This window comes from Atractosteus spatula, chromosome 2 (assembly GCF_055471065.1).
Source record: "Atractosteus spatula isolate fAtrSpa1 chromosome 2, fAtrSpa1.hap1, whole genome shotgun sequence".
NCBI classification, from domain to species: Eukaryota; Metazoa; Chordata; class Actinopteri; order Semionotiformes; family Lepisosteidae; genus Atractosteus; species Atractosteus spatula.
In genome coordinates this window covers 8,152,451-8,175,644 of record NC_142707.1, presented here as the reverse complement: position 1 = coordinate 8,175,644, position 23,194 = coordinate 8,152,451, and the positions used below count along the sequence as shown (strand labels likewise).

Below are 23,194 nucleotides of genomic sequence, written 5' to 3'. Positions count from 1 at the left end.
TACAATGAACAGAAGAATCTTCAGGAAAATATCCTGAATTTAAACAGTTAGGAAAGTTGTCCTACGTGGCCAATAACTGTATACTGTACATACATTGCCGTATGATAACCCTGTCTTAACAATACGTCATCCCTATTTCTGCGCATGCTCAAATCGTCTACTTTTTGGGCCGCAAAAACATTGCGCAGACGCAGTGCCCTGGGTCGGAACTGCTGGAAGAATCCGCGCATGCCCGCTCGGAAGTTGAGGCTGTGTGTATTGTGCGGATTCGACGTCTCAGGTGCAGCCGCTGTCAGTGTCAGTTTTGTCCAGGATGTCTCTGTTCTCGCAGGTTGTCTGTCTGTTCTTGCTCGCCACTCTCAGCCTCACGCGAGCGCTGTACTTCCATATCGGGGAGACGGAGAAAAAATGCTTCATCGAGGAGATTCCTGACGAGACCATGGTTATCGGTACGTACAGGTGAACTACCTGACCGCGTTCGCCGTGGGTTAATAAAACTGGGTTCGCTTTCGTTTATCTACGTTCACAGTTCTCTCGAGTGCTTGCTACAGTATGCTTACATGTGGGTTTTTTTTTTGTAAAATGTAAAGAAAATACTAATATTTCATGTTTCAGCGTGTGCGTTTCATTCTCATAAAACGTCGTCGTGTAAACAAATGGTTAGCTGAGCGCGCAGGTGCCATAGTCTTAGTTCTGCACCTGTGCTCGCTTCTGTTATATCGACGGGTCGCCCTGGACACGTTTAAGACGAAAAACAAGTTTTGCTGGTTTGCAGAGTATTAGAAGAGTTTGTGCCAGAGGTGCATTGAAATTCTTATTCGCGCCGATCTTTCGGGGCATACACAGTACAACCGATCACCTCACACAATGTAGACAGTACATTACAAAATGGTACAGAATAAATAATAACAACCACTGACAATAAATTTATTGTAGAGAACAATAAATGTTGTAGTGAAAAGAACATGATACTCCATGCAGAAGGTGCATAGTGCAGACGTGCATTGAGTTCTGAGGCATTGCAGTTAGCTGTTAAGGATGCACACTGGATTGAGGTAGAAACGGCTCTAAAACCTAGTGGTTTGAAACAGCAAGGTGCATATGTTAGTCTGAACCGAAATATGAGCAAAGGTTATTTGTATAAGTCACCTTAAAGTTGTCTTTTTAAAAATATTGGTAGTTTTTGTAAATATTGGTCAATTAAGCAAATAATCTGTTCAGTTTAGGGAACTCTTGTCATTATGGGCTGAAGGGCATTCTGATTTTTGTACCGAATGATCTGCAAATCACTTCATTAAAAAAAAAATGTCCTTGATAATCCACAATAAGATTTCTGTGGTGATTTAGCAATTGGTCATTTAGTGGTCACCCATATAGCCTCTTAGACCAGGGCCTCCACAGGATCTGGATCTGAGACTCCTAGTTTATATACTGTAAATGATGAAGAATGCCCTTTGTATAGCCGTTTGTTCCATTTCAGGTTTTATGGGCTTACAGCAGGCTCTTCAAGAGAATGTGCCGAATGAAGCAGAAATGCAAGCACCCATGTCCTTTTTAAATAATCTAGCGGGGTATCAAGTACAAGGTAACCAGCACCTAATGCTGCCCATTATACAAGGGCCTGCAAAGTGTGAAGCAGAGCCATGTGCTTGTGCATCGCAAGTCTTGGTTCCGTCGTTGGACAGAGGGCAAACATGCTGATGCCTGTTGGGTGTTTCTCCCAGGGAAATACCGCACACAGCTGTGGGACAAGCAGAGCAGCTCATTCCTGCCGTCCACACCTGGCCTGGGGATGCATGTCGAGGTCAAAGATCCAGACACCAAGGTAGCGTTGGGTCTCATAACTCTCGGGCTGCATGGAAGGCCAGTGCCTTTTCAAGCAAAGACAGTTAAAACTTCCTCCTGAATTGTAGACTGCTTTCTAACATGCCAGTAAATTGTTTTGCACTGTGGTTCTGCAATTTTCACCTAGAGGCGAAGCATATTTAAATATTATTTAATCTCCACGTGGCTATCACCTGGTGCTAGGTTAATTCCTCAGTCTAAAGCTGCTAAACCTGGAATAACTCAATCTGTTATGCAGTGAGCATCTTATTGCAAAGAGCATTATTTATTGTCATGTGGGTTGCATTCGTTGAACACAAGAGAAAATATATAATGTCCAATTTGACATTGTGGAGACTACAGATTATAGTTTCCATGAAACAATAACCTTTGTTTGAAACGCATTTTCGCCTGGGAACAAAAAAACCTCAAGCACATTTGGGACACAAAGACAAATTACTTTTGGCATTACGCTCAGGATTTTACAACACACCACATGCTAGTGCTGAACATGGCATGATGAATGTACATGAGTTAACAAAGTACACTTGGCATAGTGTGTGGGAGGACTAGTTGCTATATATTAATGTTGGTGCTTGGCTGGGGTGTTACTTCATTCAGATCCCTCCTTTAGATTTGGATGCCATTCCAGGCACTGTATTAAAATGTGATGAATCTGGATCTGGACAGTTCCCTTGGCTTTCCGGGTCTGGGACTGGTGGGAGTGAAGAGTCACCTGTTGGCTGTGTCTGTGTGTCGTAGGTCGTGCTTTCCCGGCAATATGGATCGGAAGGCCGCTTCACCTTCACCTCCCACACCCCTGGAGAGCATCAGATCTGTCTGCACTCCAACTCCACCAAGATGGTGCTTTTTGCTGGGGGGAAGTTGGTAAGCAGTCCTTCACACTACCATTCTGGCATTTTGCTTCACAGGTGTTCCAGGCAGGTCCTGCCATTTGAAGATTAAAATACATGCCATCTTGTGCTCTTGCAGCTTTTTGTATTGTTGCAGTTCTCAGGTACAGGGCGTTGTTATAGATGATTTAAATTCAGATGACAGAACCCTAAAAAACACTAAAAACAGTAATCAACTTAAAGAGGTTGTCATTTATTCTGCTTTGAGTAACATTCTTGGGTAATCCTAAAGTTTGCAACGGTTGTCTGATGGAAGATGAAGAGAGAGAGAGAAGAGAACTGGTTCTATCAAACTCTTCTAAGTTTCTGAGAGGGAATCACAGTATCCATTAACAGTTGAAACATTGTGGTTTAATCTTGCTTCAAACCTCACAGACTTTCCTGATCACTAGGAGCTAAGTTGATGTCATACGTCATGTTTTTTTTTTCTTTCCCTGTGTTAATCTGTGATTGTGAACAGTGTTATTTACATTCGGTTGAAACCAGAGCAGGTTGTTGTAATTTCAAAGTTTGGGTTTACATCCACTTCATAAACTCTTCCCTGATCACTAGGTGCTAGGTTTATATAATCTATTGTTACAGATCTATTTCTGAGTTGCATGAAATATCTTTTTTTATCTTTTTTTTTTTTTTTTACTCTTCCTGTGTCAGAGAGTTCACCTGGATATCCAGGTAGGGGAACACACCAATAACTACCCTGAGATTGCAGCCAAAGACAAGCTGACAGAGCTGCAGCTCAGAGTCAGGCAGCTGCTGGACCAGGTGGAGCAGATCCAGAAAGAGCAGAACTACCAGCGGGTAAGAAAGGCCCAGAGTGGTTTGTCAGTATGTTTCTAGCATGTTGTACATAGTTCTGATTCGTTTCTTGCTTGAGAACTATTTCCTGCTAAATTCTTTTGTTGTGGTCATGCTATTGCATAACTTCTGCAGTGAGCATAACATAGCAGAAAACTTTACAATGCCACATACTGTACACTCACTGGTCAGAAAATTATGGTTATGGAACTCCATGTCCAATGAATAGACTGTGTAATTTACAGCAGCAGTAAATGGATTTCCATTCACTTCCCAGCACAAAATACACCTTACAGTGTGTCTAAATGCTATCGAAAATATGTGGTACAGATGCACTGTGCAATCCCCTCACAAGTACCCTCAATTGAGGGAGATATGCAGATATTTTAAAACCTCGTGGAATACAGGTCAAGTCCTCTTCAGGCTGTTCTTGTTGCTCAGATAATGTAAGGTGTGGGGTGCAGTGCTTTGGTAATGGGGCTCCAGGCAGTGTGCACCTCTGAAACCAGCACAGAATACCCGTGACACTCTGGGCCAGGAGAGGCTGTGTTTTCAGTGGCTATGTGTGTCTGTCTCGGCAGTACCGCGAGGAGCGCTTCAGGATGACCAGTGAGAGCACCAACCAGCGTGTGCTGTGGTGGTCCATTGCCCAGACCATCATCCTCATCATCACCGGCATCTGGCAGATGAGGCACCTGAAAAGCTTTTTCGAGGCCAAGAAGCTGGTGTAATCCTGCGTGCCTTCTGCCAGCTCCCTTCCTCCTCCAGCGCTCGTTACTGCATCTCCTGTCTTTAGGAAGAGGTGGAGGTGTGACGAGCGGGACTCAACCTAATGCCCAGACTATTGATCCAGCCATTGAGATTTGAAGACTTTCACTTTGGCTCCGTGGAAGAATCCTGTTGGACTCTCCGTGGTAGGAGTGGGGGAGGGAAGAGTAATTCAAGTTTTAAAGTAAAGGCAGGTTCAAGGAATGATAAGATTTTTTTTTTACCTATCTTCCTCCTTTTAATGGAAGATTCCCTTTAAACAAAAAAACAATGACATTGCTTACTTGATATGGTAAATGTTAGCATATTTCTGGTTCTAATTAATAGGTAATCTGTACATTTGAGGTGACTAGACATTCTCATTTACAGAAATCTTAATCCAAAAATTACGTTTATTTTTTGTAATTCCCATGTCAGGGTTCATTTAAAGTTCTTATTGGAATTAAGTGAGGCTTTGGTTTTCTAACTGTTGATATTTCATCTGTGAATATGCAACACATCTGCAGACTGTACATGCTGTGTGATTCATATGTACTTTAATATTACACATAGTAGGCAGTATTCCTAACACACGCATTCCTCTCTTTTCTACCCAAAGTAATGCAGGGGTAGGTAAATAACTTTAATATTATTAACACTTTAATTCAGAATGACAGTGGTGAGTTGGAGTAAAGTTTTGTTTTTCGTATGAGTTGGAGCCAATCGCTTAACTGTAGTGGAGTCACTGTAGTCAAGTCTGTGGAATGAAATGTAGTGTGTTAAGTGAGGAGTTAATGTGAAAAGAGGAATTAAAAAATTACACTTCAGGTGAGGAACGTGATGTTGAAAAACATTAAGATAAAGTGAATACTATATTGGGGAAGAAATTATTTATTGAGCTTTGAGAGAAAAACAAAAGATGATTGTTGGCTTCACAAAATGAAAAAAATTGGTCTTGTGAATCACAGACTGAGAAAAAACCTTTTGGATATAAATATTTCAACTTGATATTGCAGTACATTTAAGTCTATTTATTTTGTTTTTGAATTTGAATGGTAGTTTGTTACCTTTTGATTGCCTGCTCTGTATTGTCTGGTGTTTAATGCCATTAATGTATTTATGAAAAAGATTTTCTGGTCAACAATAGATCTGATCAATAGACCCTTTCACATTTTAAAGAAACAAAGTGATCTTATTGTCACATGGTACTATATTCATGCTGCTAATACAAACCAGAATGAAGCCAATGTCATGTTGGAATTACTAATGCCTTTATCGGTTTGCACCACACATAATGTCACTTTAACTTGCAAGATGTGCAGTAAAACATCACACCTCATTTAAGGCAAGAGGCACGTTTCTTTCAGTATAAGTAATTTCTAACGTAAACGCTGGTCTTGGATACGCGAGCAGCTTTTTCACAAGAACTGTTTTCAATTATCTGGTCCTTTGAAAGAAGACAACACTCATTACTGTAGCCACTTATTCCTGTTTTAAGTTACAGTAAAAAAAAAAACATTTGTCCGGCTGCTGTACATGTTTTTCTTTAAATACAGAGCTTTGTGTTCAGTAAATAAAATTGACTTATGAATACTGGTTTTTAGTGTTGTGGTTTATTTGTTCCCTTTTTTCAAAATACGGGTAAAGCCTTTTCTAGGTTAGGTTTTATTTAAATAACACAGCTTTATACAAAATCTGAATATGGTTAAGTAATCAGTAAAACACAAGATATGTAGAGCAACTCAGAATGTAAACTGAAGAAAAAATATTTTAACGTTGTCTTATGTCCTAACACACTGCAAGCTTATTAACAAGGCTTATACCAATTTGTACCAATTGTATTTATTTTAAAGGTGGCTCGTTTAATTTTTGAAAATTGACAAGTTGCTTTAGTCATTATGGATAATTTTAACATTTTTATCAAGAGCAGGACGGTATTGACAACTTTTTATTGGTTAAAAACCACTTGTCTCTTAAGCGGGTAATAACGCATTTTATCTTGGAGTAGTTTTCATCTGCCTTCAAGTTCAAGTCGCTTTCGAAAATACTGCTCCTCCAAGCCGCCAGGTGTCGCTGCCCGTTTCTGTTTGAGTACTTCATCAGCCCCGGTTCTTCCGGAGATAGTAGACACACGTGGGAGCAATGGCTGCTGACAGACTGCAGTTCCATGAAATGGGGCTAGATGATCGCCTTTTAAAGGTAGGTAAAGTTGTGTAAACAGCGAATCTTTACTACAGAAGAGTATGGGCCACCTTCTTCTTTTGGGGGTAGCGTTGTGAAGATCGGTTCTCATGCAAAGAAGCCAATTCTCATGTCCACGTCTCGTTCATCTTACATGGGATAGTTCGTTATCGGTAGTGTTGAGCTGCAAAGATTTCAGAATTGTAAGGAGCTGATAAAATATCTAATTGGTTATTTCTGTTTTGTTATATAATTTAATCTTATTACAGACGTTAAATTGTTCAAGGATGGTTTGTAAATCTTCCAATCTCATTTTACAGTTACTGGTTATGTGGTAAATTTGGGAGTCCTTAAGTGTTGGGATTAAAACATTGTAACCTGACCCTAAAAGTTGTCAATTCAAATTAACTGCCGCAAGAGGGTTTCTTTGTGCACAAATGCTATTCTGTCTCAGCCTCCCTGTAATCTGACTCATAACGTAAAAAAAACAACAACATTTGAGCTTTCTTACTTTGATGTTAACCAACACCCAGTTTCAAACAGTTTGTTCAGGGTTTACTTTTTAAAAGTGCTCCCACGACCCCCCAAAAAATAGTGTTCATCATTCTTTGCTCCTAGTGTAGTTGTTGAGTCTAAAAAGGTAGAATCCCCCCTCCCGTTTAGAATGAGTTCGTATGTTTGAATTGATCCTCTCAGTTCTTTTCGAGGCCAGATTTTAAGTTTAAGGTGGGCCGTCACTGAGTCTAGTGATTTCCCTTGTGTTTGCACGATTGAAATTAGTATTGATTCTTATCACCACATCTGTTCAGATCCCAGAAGGAGGTCACGGAGTTCACGCAGTATACTTAGCAATGGCCACGAAAGTGTGTATAAATTCTTAAAAACGTCAGTGTAAACAGTACATAGGGAACAGTACAAATAATATATGCTGAGAAAAAAGGAAAATACAAATCACATTCTGATTTCTCATTTCAGTTCATAGCTGTGCATATGCGTCTCTAATACGTATTTGTCCAACACAAACTTTTACAGCTTGCGTGTGTTTTGGATAATCTGCTAGGCAGCAGTACAACTGTGATAGCAGGTTGTTGTCTTGTTGTCACTGTGTGGTCACTGATACCATGAAACTGGGCTACATTCCTCACACTGATACTGGTGTCAGTGGTATGTGATATGGATTGTAGACCCTGTACGTTTTCATGTCAGTCAGATTTCAGGCTGTAGTGTTGTTCCTATGTGGGGACTGGAGCTCTGATATCCGAGTGCTCTCTCCTAGGCGCTGGCAGACCTGGGCTGGGCCCAGCCCACCCTGATCCAGGAGAAGGCCATCCCCCTGGCTCTGGAAGGGAAAGACCTCCTGGCACGAGCCCGAACTGGCTCTGGCAAGACTGCCGCCTACGCCGTGCCCATCATTCAGCACATTCTCTCCGCAAAACAGGTAACCAGCAGCCCGCTTGGCACTTGTGTTAGGCCTGGCCAAGATCTCAGCTGATTTCATGTTGCTGGGGAGTTTGAATTATGTGCAGGCATGTGTCCATTTGGGATCAGGGTGAATTTAACATCACTTTATTAACCCTATACAATTTCTTGCATTAGGAGTTCGTCTTTTCGCATACCCCAGCTTGCTCTCCATGAGACACACAGACAGGGAGAGAGGCTGGGGTCAGAGCGCAGGGTCAGCCATTGTACAGCGCCCCTGGAGCAGCTGGGGTTAAGGGCAAGGCAAGGCCTTGCAGGCTCTCTCCCTGCCTGTGTGTCTGTGTCTCATGGAGAGCAAGCAGGGGCCCAATGGAGTAGGATTCCTCTGCTGGCTGCGGGATTTGAACCGGCAACCTTCCAGACATTGGTGCAGATCCTTAGCCGCAGAGCCACTGCTCCGCCCCCCCATTTCGGGATGTGGCACCGACCTTTGTTCATCCCGTTTCTCCCCGGGGCAGGGACCACATGCTGGTTCCTGTTTTGCATGCGGGTGCTTCAGGTCTGCTTGTGTAGTGTGATGCCAGGGAGGTGGTTCTGTGCTGAGAGTAACATGGAGAGCCGGGCTGCCTCTGCGGTTTTGTGTGTGTCTGCGCAGACGGTGCAGGAGCAGGCGGTGCGGGCTCTGGTCCTCGTCCCCACCAAGGAGCTGGGCCAGCAGGCACAGACCATGATCCGCCAGCTCACCTCCTACTGCGCCCGGGACGTGAGGGTGGCAGATATCTCGGGCAAGGCCGACGTCTCTGCGCAGAAGTAAGAACCACAGGTGGTGGGGGGGGGGGGTGGTGTTGTTAGGGGCAGAAGCAGAAGCTGACAAAAACCGACAGCGGTTTTTGTAATGTGATAACGCTGAGTGCTAGCAGAGGCTTTTCTTTCCTCTTATTTGGACAGAGTCATCCAGGTGTAATGAAATGGCGCCTGTGTGCACGCTACAACTTATTTTATTTTTATGTGCTTTTATTTGTATTCATTGAAATTACAAGCCTGCCACTCTTTCTAATTTGGGGTTCTTTACTACAAAATGTTAGAACTGAACATGTTAGGCCTAGAAGCCCATAGTGTTTTAAACCATTTCATAACCTCTTTGATTTCAGAGGGGTATCTGAATTCTCCCCTGGTCTTGAGCTGAACAGTGACCTTAGTATTCCTGTATCTGATGTTTTGGTTTCAAAAGTACATTGTCCACAAAGTCTCATGATTTTTAAGTTCCACTTGGCTGTAAGTAGTGGTTCGCTCCGGGGGTCTGAGGTGAATCTGTGGGCCCCTGCAGCGTTAATCTCTGGGGTCTGTGTTTCAGGCCCATCCTGATGGAGAAGCCGGACATCGTGGTGGGCACTCCGTCACGGGTGCTGGCCCACCTGCTTGCCCAGAACCTGACCCTGCGCAGCTCCCTGGAGATGCTGGTGATCGATGAGGCTGACCTGGTCTTTTCCTTTGGCTTTGAGAGTGACTTGAAAAGCCTGTTGTGGTGAGGTCCACTGTGCCGTCTGACTTGGCTGCACGCACACGCACACACACGCACTGGCATCCAGCTGTTCAACCTGTCCAGGTGTTAGAACATTATTTGTTCATTCCCATTCATAGAAGATCCACATTTCTTATTTTTTTCTTTGGTCAACGTATTAGCTTTCTAGCTTTCTTGAGTTAATACATTTAGACAAAGACTGCAGTGGTTGAGTACATAATAAGTGCACCATTCAGTTATTTACCTGACAAACTCTGAAAAGAAAAATATGTGAACCCTGGGACAAGGGACATGGACTCTCCAGAACTAGGATTGGGATGCACTGAGATAATAGAGAAAACTGGAACTTTAATTTCTTCACTCATCAGTAATCAGTGTATTAGTTCTGATAAGATAAGTGACTTGCATCATTTAATCAGCACCTTTCATGCTGTATGTCACCTTTCATGTAGCCATGGGTAGATGCTGTTGGTAGTCATATGCATGTAGCTGTCAATGTGAGTTTGCAAAGTCAAGGCATTAGTATAAATATATATGAGGACGTTTCCAGGTGTGCTGTCTGTGTTTTTTTGATTGCCACTCTTTTTGCTACTCCTGCAGCCATTTGCCCAAAATCTACCAGGCCTTCCTGATGTCTGCCACCTTCAATGAAGATGTCCAGGCATTGAAAGAGCTGGTCCTACACAACCCTGTAAGACGGGACAGAGTTAGTGGGCAAGGGGCTTCTGCAGCTTGGCTCTAAATGACAATTGTCGCAATGGTGTTGCTGTCAAGAAGGTTTTTCTAGGAATCTGAGTTAGGTCATTTGAATAAAGAAAAACATAGTTATGCAATGCTTAATACCAGATCTAAAATCTGATCTATTTTTTAGAAAAACATCTAATAGTACAAGATTTTGTTTGTCTTAATTTTACTTTTCTGTTGCCATTCCAAGATGCGAGTATAGATCTTGCTCATGTGCGCCGGTTGGCTGTGCTTTCCCAGGTGACTCTGAAGCTGCAGGGCTCCCAGCTGCCGGACAGCTCCCAGCTGACGCAGTACAGCGTGCTCTGCGAGGAAGAAGACAAGTTCCTGCTCATCTACACCCTGCTGAAGCTGGGCCTGGTCCGGGGCAAGACCATCATCTTCGTCAGTGCCATCGACCGCTGCTACCGCCTCAAGCTCTTCCTGGAGCAGTTCAGCATCCCTGCGTGCGTGCTCAACTCCGAGCTGCCCATCCTGTCTAGGTGTGTGCGGCCAGGTGCTCTTTTTTTCTTTAGGATTTCTATGTTTAAGTGATGTGACTTAAATGGGGTCAGATTCTCACTCTGCAGTGCTGGTTCACTTAGGCTGTTGATATTGACTTCACTATTATTCAATATCCAAGACTTCAGAGCCTGGAGGGTTTAGGGATCATTCTGGTTTCAGTTTCTTCTGAGTACGTAATTCCTTAATCCTGTCAGATATGGATTAATTGCTCTAGTTAACCCGCAGTATCAGGTCATTAGCCACTGGAGACTGTATAATCTAATCTGCAGAGTTATTATCCTCCACGGGCAGGAGTGAATATCAATGACACAGCTGTCATTATCAGCGAATGGCTGGTCTCGCTCTCTGGACTCCCTGTATGCTCTTATGTACCGAATGAGCTGAGTGGCTCCTCACACCTGTGCTGTGATTTTAACCGGTGTGTTCCTGGAGATCTCCAGACTGACCGCCAGGCCTCTCTCTCTAGGTGCCACATCATTGGCCAGTTTAACCAGGGCTTCTATGATTACGTCATCGCCACAGACGAGCAGAACCTGGCGCAGCCCAGCAGCGCCCGGGAGGCAGAGGGCAGTAAGGGAAAGAAGAAGAAAAAGAGCTTCTGGAAAGAAGGGAGGTGAGTACAGGGCTGGGAGGGAACAGGAAGCAGGGGGTATTACTTTTCAGACAGGGTGGCTGAGAGAACCTGCTGTAAGCTTATTGAAAGGAAAAACACAGGAGTTCCATTTGTTCGAAGAGGCAGACATCTCTCCTGTCCAGGCCGGTTTGTGGTGTTGCTAGGTGCCAAATGGGGGCTCGTCACATTGAAAACCAGTACAGCCATCTGCCTAGATCACAAGGTTAGATGTACTGTGCGTTACTTGTAGTGACCTTTGCAAGTTACACGTTTTCAAAAAGAGTCTTCTTTTGTTATAAATGCAATATGGGACTGAACAGACAACAAGGCAAACCGCAGGAAAGCGAATTAAGTTTATTTTAAGAGTGTCTCAATGTTTTCCATTTTGTCTTCTGTCGATTCAGAGATTTCATGGCCTGTTTTGGCTTTCAGGCTTGTTCTTCTGGCACATGTGTGTTCTACCCTCTTCGGTCTTGGACCAGACTGAGCGGCAGCCCTTTTTGTTCTCATAGGACACTTCTGTTCTGCTTTCAGGGGAAAAGACAAGGAGTATGGTGTATCCAGGGGGGTCGACTTCCAGGATGTGGCCAATGTCATTAACTTTGACCTGCCCACCTCCATCGACTCTTATATCCACCGTGTTGGCAGGTAAGGTCCTCTCCTTCCATTGATTCTCGTGTGTGGCTGCATGTGTGTGTGGCTGTGCATAGGGTAAAACAGTCCCTCCACTGACTATTGCAGCTGTGTGGACTGTTTCATGAGTGAAGCTTCGGCTAATTTGCTTCTCCAGTCTGCAGAGGAAGGCTGTACAGGAGTGGTTCACGGAACGTCAGTTAGTCTTCTCGTCCCCTGCAAGCCTTTATCAATAGCACAGGATAGGAATCTGGTAAGAATTTCAAATCCAGCAGAGAGAGCAGCCTCACCTGACCCTTCTCCCTGTTGGTTTCTGTCTGTGCCCCTGCAGGACAGCCAGAGCTGACAACCCTGGGACAGCCCTGAGCTTCGTCTCGCACGCGGAGCTGGACCTGCTGGCGGAATTCCAGGATGGGCTCATTGGAGGTCAGCTCAGCTTGTCCATGTCTCCTTTTCTGCCTTTTCTTAATATTTAATTACATGATATGTGTACTTAATCTTAAGTGAACTGCTTTGAAAATGTTAAGTTTTCATTTTCAATAAAATGAACACCCAAAGCAAGCAGATTTCAGTCTGAAGCCCAGGTTAGTTAAAAGTCAGAAATGTGTATAACATGTTGTTGGAACACTAAAAGAAATTTTAAATTGTCTTTGTTAGATGTTCTCACAGTTAACTAGCATGTTATCTCACTCATTTAACTTTGTCACCAATTATTGGTAAACAGGTGAGGGTCCACGATTACTATAAATATAGAGAGCATGGGCAAAAGTTTGTAATTCCTGAATGAACATGGCAAAATTTCCTCAGTTAAGCAAAGTAAAAAGACAGTCTATAATTACTTTAAGAAATGAAGGTCAATCTTTAAGACAAATTGCAAGAACTTTACAAGCGTCAGTAACCGCTCTGGCCAAGACTATCAAACAATATGAAGAATCCGGCACTCATGAGATCCGAAAAAGGTCAGGCAGGCCAAAGGTGCCCTCAGCATCCGAGAATACATTCATTAGAGTCACAAGTCTGTGAAACCGGCCCCTGAAATACAAGCTGAGCTCAATGCAACTAGAAGTACAGATGTTTCAACATCAACTGTTCAGAGGAGGTTGCGTGTACTCAAACTCTTGACTGGTATTGTACATAGGAATATTAGAAGGTTACAATTGAAAATGCCATTTGCCTCATCTGGGTAGTTGAGTGTCTAGTGGCTATATGACCCAAAGTTCTTATCCAGCTGGTTTCTCAAAATAAGTTTAAACTATTGACTTTATTAACATGACTGAGTACCTTGATCCAGATTCCCATCATGCTTTTTCCTAAAAAGTGCTTGTAATGATTTAGTTTGCTTAGCCCGTGATTCCTTTAGGCCTAGAGATGTATCGGGGAACATATTTACACTTAAATCATCCACACAGGGTTATAGCAAGGACACCTATCTTTTCTCATTTTAATTTTTAATTAAAATACAGTTTTAACTGTTCAGATCGGAGATCCAAGATACCATCAAGAATTATTATGTAATTTTTTACCCAGTTAAGTAAATATCTCAAGGTGAACAATAGGATTGTCTCTGGTTTCAGACAATGCCGAATGTGCCCTAAAACCATATGGATTTAAGATGGAGGAGATTGAGGGCTTCAGGTACAGGTGTCGGGTAAGTGATTAATGCTAGCGTGTGCCACAGGGGTCTCAAGCTCTCTTTCTGAGAGACCTTCAGTCTAATGGCTTGTGTTCCAACCTGTGTAGTCATTTAAAGGATTAACTTATTTAATTTATACATATTAGAATTTTTTAAAGAAAATAGCATCTTTAATGGAGTGTATGTTTTGAGCAATCTCTACTTAAAGACTCTATTAGTATTTGAAATATTCCCTTACCGATGCTGCCTTAACAGTAGTACATTTATACAGTTTATTGAATAATTAGACTGAATCTGTAGCTGAGAACTCAAGCACAACAAAACACAGAAGACATTGGGCCCTTCAGGAATTGAGGGAGAGTCCTCTGGGAACGTGATAATGTTTTGATAGCAGATGGCTGTAAATGTTTTGGAAAGCGTTTTATCCTTGTTTACCAGGACTGATTCTTATCTACCGTTGAGGCATAGTGTCAAAGGCCATGGGCATGTGCTTGTTTTTATGTTCAAAATATAATTTTTACACTGTCATTTGCTGCATGGCAGAAAATGAAGGGGAATTTTAAAGACTAAGGTAAGAGGATGTGTAGAGGCTTTGGTATGGCCAGGGTGACTCAGGATGCTGGATGTGTGTTGCGATTGTGTCAGGGAGTTGTACAGTGGCTGAGTCTCTCTGGCTGTGTGTGCAGGACGCCATGAGATCTGTCACCAAGCAGGCAGTGAAGGAGGCCCGTCTCAAGGAAATCAAACAGGAGCTGCTCAACTCTGAGAAACTCAAGGTAGGTGCCTCCTCATGGTGTATCACCTGCATGTATAGTTACTGCAAGCTTAGATTGGGGAAAATACAAACTCAAATTTACAAGGATGAGTAAACTTTTATGAGCAAATAGAATCCAAATTTAGTCCTAATATGGCACCAGTTCCTTCAGGATAGGAAAAAGCCCAACACTGAATTGCAGTTAGATATGTGGTGCAGAAATCAGCAACTACATAATCTTGCTTTATAATCAAATTGAGCCAAATATTGAAAGCAGACAGATTACAGAACTACAGAGTTATTCACACAGGCTCAGATGACCAAATGAATTGACACCGCTTCTCTCAGATGAATAGTAAAGTAAACTTTTTTTCGCTTTTGGATTCATCTGACTGTGCCTTTCCTTCAGACGTATTTTGAAGACAACCCCCGGGACCTGCAGATTCTCCGCCACGACCGGGATCTCCACCCAGCCCTCGTCAAGCCCCACCTGAAGAACGTGCCAGACTACCTGAGTGAGCGTCTCCACAGCTTCTGCTGTTGCAGAGCATGTTACTAACAGCATGGGGGTTCCCAGTGCACCTGTGTTGATTCAGAGCATTACACAGTAAACACGCTGCCCGTTTTCCCATTATCATCACAAAGGTTATGATAACCTGGAGCCCATCCCAAAAGTGTAGGGTGCAGGGCGGAGCTGTACCTTGGATGGTATGGGCACACGCACACAAGCGCAATTGAGACACACCAGTTAACCTATCTAGCATGTCTTTGCAAAGCAGGTGGACTGGAGCACCTGCAGGGAATCCTTTCAAACAAAAGGAAGAATGTGAACAGAGAGGCGTCCCGGCCCAGAATCGAACACAGGGCCCAATTGTGCAGACCACCGCGCCGTTCACACACTAGGAAGTTAAGATTTCTAGTGTGAAATATATGAGGCTCAGCAAGTAAAGGTTCTTACTCGGTGGGCCTGTGTGGTTTAAGCTGGACACTGGACCTGTGTCATGAGCTCATAGTTTTCCCCTGAGTGGAGAAGCACAGTTGAGGGAGTCTTTGCCTCATTTGAGTGGACGTAGGCTGCTAGGGTAGCCTCAACTTTTATTTCAAATCCTGTTATTTGCTGGGCACTTGCAAGCCTGCAGTGATGTCAGTTATGCTCTCTTTTAAAACATTGTGGAGCTCACAACTGCCACTTCAGGCAGAGGATTGTCTCTGTAGGTCCTTCTGTTACTGCAGTTTTAACTGTAAAGCTGAGCTGCTAGAAATGTCACTCTGAGCGGTATAAAACAGAAAATTGTTTAATCCAAATCGATTCTAAGTAATCATTAACAATGTGTACGCAGTTTAATTTTACAAACAAAAATGAATATCATGTACAGTGAATGAAAATGTAGGACCTTCACTGTTTTAAAATATCAGAAAATAGGAAGGCGTAGGCCAAATCAGTAGGGTGTAGAATCTGGGAAGTCAGTCAGTGTTTTGTCAAGAGAGGTGAATGTGCTCACACCATTTCCATGCGCTTGATTTTTTAGTCCCTCCAACTCTGAAAAATGTGGCCAGCCCCCAGGTCAAGAGAAAGAGGAAGCGTGTGCGAGGAGCCAAAGCAGAGGGCGCCATTTTGAAAAGCAAGTTCAAGGTGGGTGGTGCGGAGAGTTTTTCCGTCACGTCCGTTGGTTCGAAACATCGCGTAGCGGGGCGACTCGTAACGGGGTCCGCCCGTTCCTGTAGACTCGTTCTCGAGGAGCTCACTGTCGCGGCCTGTAACCCGTCATTTCTTTCCACTGTCGTGGTTCCGCAGCCGCACAGAGGCCGGAACCCACTGAAGAACTTCCGCTACGCCACGAAAGGGGGAAAAACAAAGAACAGCCAGGGGCCGCAGTCATAAAAACCCACGAGGAGACGGGGCCGTTGGGAGACCTCGTCTTCCCGGGAGAGATCGGAAAGTGGAATTTGCGAATCTCCAGCAGTGCAGTTGGGATCAGACTGAACACGCCATCTGACTGAAGAACTAACGCGAGACTCATGCCCCCAGATTTCTTGTCTCCCTGCCATAATGCAGTCCTTCCTGCTCCACTAGTGGGCTTCCAGGAAGTGCAGGAAGTTCTGTACTCATCCTGGGAAAGAGAATGTATTCGTGTGAGTCGGACTCATGTCTTCAGGCTTTGAGGATGCTTCACCAGCCTGTGATAAAGGCAGTTCTGACATGGGCTGGACACCTCCCTTCACTTGAACCTGTCCCCGCTGCTTAATATAGGTTGGTTCTGTGCCTTTAGTTGTAGGGCACATTTGGCCCAACAGACAGCCACCTTCAGAGTCTGTGTGCCGTGTACAGCAGTGTCTCCTGGTCCTGGAGTATTGTCCCCAAACTGAGCTCTTGATTAATTAAGCTTACTGATTTCTTAATTGTACAAGCTGATTGCATTTATAACTCTTTTCTACACTCGGGTCTAAGTTTCAGAAATATTCTTAATATATTATTTTCAAGAAAACCTAGCATGCAGATCTCTATTTTAACTTTTAAGTTCAATTTTTCAAGGTTTAAGATATTTGCTCTTCAGTAGCTGTTTAAACATTTACTATAATTGGTTATTAATGAATGACGTACTTACACAGTTGAGGCTGACACTGTGTCACATGCATTGAAGTGTTCTTTGTGATGTACAGAACAATCACTTTCCACCTTGAAAGGGTAAACTAAATGAAAGGATTTCTAAAGCTCGGCTCCTCTTAGAGGATTAATACTTATTTCTAACCTTTCTTTCCTATTTAAAGGCTGAAACTGATAAAAAGCGAGTAGGTTGATTAAAAAATAACTGGGCTTAATTAATCAATGACTCTAATAGAACAGAATGCAGGCTGTGGTGTCCTTCATGGCCATGATGGGGAGGTGCTGATTTACAGCAAGTTTACTTGCAGAGGGTGACAGGTGACACAGTTCTATTGTGTCCACAACCCTTCCAAGACTCTTGTATTTCATTTATCCTTTGTAAACTATATGACTGTATGAAGAAATAAAGTACATTTAGTCCTTAGCAGTCAAAATTATTTTTGCTTTATAGTCACATCTGTAAAATGTACAAGACTGTGATTAGACCTGTACTACTATATGGAGCTGAATGCTTGGCAGTTGGAAAGAGGGAAGAGAACTTGATGAGAAGAACTGAAATGAGGATGTTGAGATGGATTCTGCAGATTTCAATGAAGGATAAGATCAGAAATGAAGAAATCCGTAGACGATGTAGGGTGGTGGATGTGGTTGAGAAGATGCGAGAGGCGAGGTACGGTGGCATGGACATATCATGAGGAGGGACGTTGAGGAAGTAACAAAGAGGGTAATGGAATTTGAGGTGGAAGGTAACAGGGGAAGAGGCAGGCCTAGAAAGAGATGGATAGATTGTGTGAGAAAAGATATGGAGGTATGTGAAGTGAGTGAGGAAGATGTGCTCGACAGAGACAAGTGGAGAAGAGCAACCAAAGCAGCTGACCCCAGGGCAGTCTGGGACTAAGGCTGTGACAAAGAAGAAGAAGAAGTCACATTTGTAATCATGAATGTATTATGAATGCCAAGTTCACTGTATTTTATTTTTGGGTAGTTCCATGCATACATTTGACCTATTACAGTACATGTTTACATATTAGAACAAAAACACATTTTGTCTTCAACCCAGTAATTTCAAGCAGTCTTGAGAATTGGGACACCTTCACGTTATATAAAGAGTGTAAACAACACTTCTCTTCTGTTGCATATCCCTTGGAGGCTCTAACTGCATGACATCCATGACTCACTGATCTTAGTTAACTCTATAATCATTTAAGATTCTTGATTGGATTGAGGTGTGGGCTTTCACAGGGCCACTCCAGAACATAGATATTTTTCTTTCTAAATCACTCCAGTGTGGCTTTGGATGTATGTTTTATTTAGGTCACTGTCCTGCTGGAAGATGAATCTTCTCTCAAGATCCATTTTTTCCTTCTGTCTTCACAAGTCTTCCAGCCCTGATGCAGCAAAGCATCTCCATAGCATTTTACTGCCACCACCTTGCTTCACGGTAGGGATGGTGTTCTCAGGGTTATGGTCGCTGTTGCATTAAACATAATGCTTACTGTTGATGGTAAAATGGTCAATTTTGGTCTTATCAGACCATATAATCTTCAACTTGGTCTCACATGCCATCTGGCAAAGTATAGTCAAGATCTGATGTGAGTTTTTTTGTCACTCCTCTATGAATCCCAAATTTGTGAAGCATCCAGGCAATTGGCATATGCACAGTTATTCCCATCTCAGCCATGGAAGACTTTAATGTCTTTATAGTTGTCACAGGCCTCTTGGTTGCCTTCCTGACAAATGCTCTTCTTGTCTGGATACTCAGTTTTTAAGAGACCCTGTTCTTCACAGTTTCACAGTTATGCCATATTTTCTACATTTCTTTATAATGGACTTTACTGCCTTGGAAATTTTCTTATACCTTTCCCCGAGCTGTAGTAACCCTCTCCCAGATTTACTTTGAAAGTTTCTTTGTTTTAATGATGTAGTTGTTGGGAGCTGTAGTAATGAACTGTGGGACCTCCCAGAGGTAGGTATATTGATCCTGAACCCATGTGAAATAGTAAAAGATAAAAAAGCCCAAGGGGGGAGATAGATTTAAATCTGTGGATTGACTTGGCCATTGTCTTATTGGCCATATAGTATGTTTTGGGTCATTGTCTTGCTTCGTAGTTACCAAGAGCTACTAATAAGAATTTGTTTCAACATATGCAGACAAAATGTTTCTGAATACATCTGACTTCAGTCTCCTGCTGCTGTCATTACTTACATCAATACAAACAAGTGATTCTGGATTATAGAGTGGATTCAGCACCCCTGGTCCCGGAGAGCCCCAATTCATCAGGATCACCAGGTCAGTGATTTTCAACCATAGTCATGGAGTGCTGTGTCTTTTCATTCTCATGGGGATCTTTATTAGGCCATCTGATCTCTAGTAGATTTAAGAGATGTTAAGAGTGTTTTTTGAAACTCAGTTTAGATGGGGTTAGTCTGACCTGGATAAATGTGAGGTTTTCCATTGTCGGAAAGGCGCTTATTCCTGTGAGAATTGCTGTAATCCAGAGCTCACACCTTAAGCATATGGAATAAGGCAGACCTTATTCTGCCATATTCCTGAACAGAACAGCATATCATTCATGGGCTATGGACAAACTGACAAGTTTGAGTCACCAAACAAATCTAACCAGTGTGCCTTTGAGGGGCAGGAGGATACCAGAGCACCTGGTCAAATGTCACAGGGAGAGAGAGAGACAGTGCAAATCCCAATGCATGGACACCTAACTGCTGATCTGGTCTGCAGATTGTTTTGGTCAGGCCGTGTTCAAAGGAATTGGAAGTGTAAAGCACTTTGGGAGCTGCCAGGCACAGTCTCTGGGCATTATTAATCCCTGACTCAGACTAAGCTGGCTGCTTTCACTTGTGTCAACTACAAGGAAGGACACAGTGTGATACAAACAAATTTGAACCTTTGGTTTAAAGACATTAAGGCTCATATTCACAGAACATTTATAGCCTCTTAATGAGTTTACAGATTTTATAATACTTAGAGATTTTATTTCATTGCATTGTTTTTCTTACTATCAGTAAACAGTTTCAGCAATTCATTTTGACATTAGCAATTTGGAGAGGTCTTTTTTTAAAAATACCGCAACGTAAAGGTGTCAGAAATCGCTACATAAATGAGGCTGTATGTTGGCTAATTCAAAAATCAGAAATACGAACAGTGATAATAAAAAAGTGCTTTCCGTAGCAGTGAAAATGGCTGAAACAGGATGCTATTTTGCTTTTTGTCCTGTGAGTTATGACACAGCTGGCAGAAACTGGCACATTGGGTGAGATTAGAATCTGAATGGGCAGGTGTTTGCGCTGACAGGAGGGAGTGGTGCTCAGATACGCACGACAGTTTATTGCAGGGCTGTATCGTCTCAAAGCTGACTCGCCACAAAGAAAGTATTTCTTGTACGTTGCTGATAATGTCTAGGGCTTTGTCAACAGAAAAGAAACATATGAAAGGATAGTTATAGAGTTATACACACAGCATACACATAAACCAAGACATGCTTTCTCTCTTTGCTGATAGTCTGGTGAGTCCACTTCACAAAAAGCCCCTTATTTATCCATCCATCCATTTTCTAACTTCATTATCCAATACAGGGTCACGGGCGAGCCAGAGCCTATCCCAACAAGCAACGGGCACGAGGCAGGATACATCCTGGCCAGTGCACCAGTCCATTGCAGGGCACAAACTTTCACCAGGGCGAGTACTGTCAGAAGCCAATGAACCTACAAGTATGTCTTTGGACCGTGAAAGGAAATCAGAGCACCTGGAGGAAACTCATGTGAACATGGGGAGAAAATGCAGACTCCAGGCACACAGACACATAACACATCTGGTCCTGAATTGAACCCAGCAATGCTAGCCACTGTGCAACCTGCCCATTATTTAGTTAAATGATAGAATGGTCTTCAAGATTCCCGATTGTATGAAAGTAATGAAGCAGAGTGGATTACCAGGGCAGCTGGTGAGTTTCGGTTCCATTGCCTGCATTCACCCTTCAGCCTGTGACCAGTGACCAACAGCTCGTCTAGTTCTCTTTAACACTTTAGGTATTGACCAAATAAATCTCGAGGCCTGAGTGATGAGCGGCTGATTTTCTACAGCCTAAGGTTTCTATTTTGTCAAGTTAAACGGCTCTACGAAAATGGATTTAACAATATTTCCATAATGATGTGCACACCAAGAGTGAAGGTGTGTGCAGTATTTGTGTCCTTTTGTGGACTACCTCCAAACTAAGCAGGCTTTTGGTTCATATGCTTTAGAGTAAAGATGGTGAATTATAGCTGATAAGTGGAAGAGTGCAGATATTATAACACTGGGGTCTCTCACTATTCCACTATTCCTCTCTTGATAATGACCACACTGTGATCTGTGTCTCTTTCCTTTCACAGGCATTCAAAGACACGTGTGCTGGAAAGGCATCATAAGCCAAAATCATTAGACTGCACTCATTTCTTTTTAAGATCACCATTCATTTACAGAGTGCTGCCCTTCACTCCTCCCCTGTAATCCAACCCTCACATTTCCAAAAAATTATCCCCATTCCCTCCTCTTTTCTCATTTGCATGTCTCCCCCCCATCTCCTCCTCTCTTCACACTCTCTCCTGTCCACACCTGAAGCAGAAACGTAGTGTTTTACTCTTTTGACTCGATAGCAGTGAATTTTCCTCCTCTGGTTCCTTTGCGGATCGCATGCAAACAGTGACACAGGTCCCCTCTCTGACTTTTGTGTTCTTTGTATACCCACCAAAAAATGGCTCATTAACAATGTAGGTCATATATAGTGGCACTACAGTGGCTTTTTCAGAAGAAGTGTTATTTTGCTGTACCAGCATCAATGGAATACATTTCTTGCATATCTGTGATTTTGGAAGCGTTCCCTGTATAGATATATCTCAACAAGGAAATGAACCTCAGCAGACTCTGTACCTCTCAAGGCCACACAGGAGAGAGGGAGTGTAGATCATTAATGTTAATGAATGCTGTGTGCCTTTTATTACTAATGTAGTACAGCTCAATCATATGTATTGTATCTGCTTATGAAAACAGGTTGACAAAAAAATAGAAAAGCCTGTTTTGAGCTTTTCTTTCAACACTCCTTTTTAGTTTACTGTCACGGAAGGGAAGACATTAATGTCCATTTTTAAAAATATTCCACATGTGTCAATTTTAAAATCTATTCTGAAGTCTTTCAACGATGATTGTAGTAATTATTAAAAATGTAGAATTCCTAACTTCTGAACACTGAATACTGAATACTTTAATGTCAATTTTAGCTGCTTTGTGAAATCCCACCCCAATCAGTGGGTCTGCGCAGTACTCTTTTTCCTTTAGAATGGGTGAAGCTCATCAAATATAGCTCCTCAGGTATTAATGAGTTGAAAGTACAAAGATAGTTAATATTTTTTTTAAACAAAATAAAACTCCAGTTTATATAAACAGAAGTGCTTCACATTATTTTAAATTAGAGTTACATAAAAAAGAATACAGAATATCAGTCTTTGGATTGCCACAATGATTTTATTTTGAATCTCTCTGTTTTCTCTAAATGTTCGTCTTTTTCTTCACAGGAAATGTCTGATCCAAATCGCAGCTAGTCTTCTGTGTCTTCCAAAGCTTTGTAAGGAGGCATTTGGTATTAAAAGGACAATGGGTCATATGATAATGGGTCAACGGTTAATTTGATACAATAAAACATAAGATTTTCTCATTTGGACAAAATAAAAAAAAACATTTAGTACAGCAATGCAAAGATCATACATGAATAAATATGTAATTGTTTTTATTAAAGGTTCAGACCTCTGGTTTTGAGAGAAGGCTGGATGAAATCCCCTCCAATTTACATTCTAACAAGCTGTTTTTAACATGTTTTTGAATTACTTGGAATTGTTCATGAATGCATCGCCCAGGTAAATCATGGAATACCTGTATTTCTTGTTCAAAAACACAAAGGATTCTTTTGTTAATAAATGTCTTTTAAAAAAACAATTTCATTTTCAGCATTTGAGCAGTTAATGTAAAACCCTGGATAAAGAAAGAAAAAAGTATTAGAAAGTGGGTACATGTACAAATTTTTTAGAAGAAGGAAAAATATCAAAAGCGAAGAAACAGCCTTGAATAGTAATCAAAATAAATACATTTTAAAACATTTACAGAGGAGGATCCACATTTTGAGCCTTAATCATTGTGAGCCGAGGCACCTGGGTAAAGTATTGATTTTGTACTCTTGTTGTGACAGTCTGACTGAGAGGGAAGTAAGAAAGTTTAAAATATTTACTATCGTTTTCTAATACTAGATAACCACAGACGTA

General features: G+C 42.3%; 2 protein-coding genes across 2 annotated transcripts; both read left to right on the top strand.

Annotated features, from left to right (window-relative positions):
* The first annotated feature begins 190 nt into the window (after nt 1–190).
* On the top strand, nt 191–5,876 carry LOC148839126 (transmembrane emp24 domain-containing protein 4). Its single transcript, XM_088909615.1, has 5 exons — nt 191–449; nt 1,725–1,825; nt 2,587–2,712; nt 3,390–3,536; nt 4,115–5,876. The coding sequence occupies exons 1-5, from the start codon at nt 314–316 to the stop codon at nt 4,262–4,264; spliced, it is 660 nt and encodes a 219-aa protein (XP_088765741.1). The 5' UTR covers nt 191–313; the 3' UTR covers nt 4,265–5,876.
* Nucleotides 5,877–6,387: 511 nt separating this feature from the next.
* ddx56 (DEAD-box helicase 56) lies at nt 6,388–17,309 on the top strand. Its single transcript, XM_088938616.1, has 14 exons — nt 6,388–6,479; nt 7,738–7,899; nt 8,536–8,690; nt 9,235–9,405; nt 10,003–10,093; nt 10,387–10,628; nt 11,117–11,263; nt 11,798–11,911; nt 12,228–12,322; nt 13,471–13,544; nt 14,216–14,305; nt 14,693–14,798; nt 15,813–15,916; nt 16,079–17,309. Exons 1-14 carry the CDS (start codon nt 6,423–6,425, stop codon nt 16,163–16,165), a joined length of 1,695 nt encoding a protein of 564 aa, XP_088794742.1. The 5' UTR covers nt 6,388–6,422; the 3' UTR covers nt 16,166–17,309.
* Nucleotides 17,310–23,194: the final 5,885 nt, after the last annotated feature.

Excerpts from the sequence above, each read along its gene's own strand:
- ddx56 (XM_088938616.1), top strand. The coding sequence starts at position 6,423 with ATGGCTGCTGACAGACTGCAGTTCCATGAAATGGGGCTAGATGATCGC. Across the intron at positions 8,691-9,234 it reads GCCGACGTCTCTGCGCAGAA|GCCCATCCTGATGGAGAAGC; the intron begins GTAAGAACCACA and ends TCTGTGTTTCAG. Across the intron at positions 11,264-11,797 it reads AGCTTCTGGAAAGAAGGGAG|GGGAAAAGACAAGGAGTATG; the intron begins GTGAGTACAGGG and ends TTCTGCTTTCAG.
- LOC148839126 (XM_088909615.1), top strand. The coding sequence starts at position 314 with ATGTCTCTGTTCTCGCAGGTTGTCTGTCTGTTCTTGCTCGCCACTCTC. Across the intron at positions 450-1,724 it reads TGACGAGACCATGGTTATCG|GGAAATACCGCACACAGCTG; the intron begins GTACGTACAGGT and ends TGTTTCTCCCAG. Across the intron at positions 2,713-3,389 it reads TTTTTGCTGGGGGGAAGTTG|AGAGTTCACCTGGATATCCA; the intron begins GTAAGCAGTCCT and ends TTCCTGTGTCAG.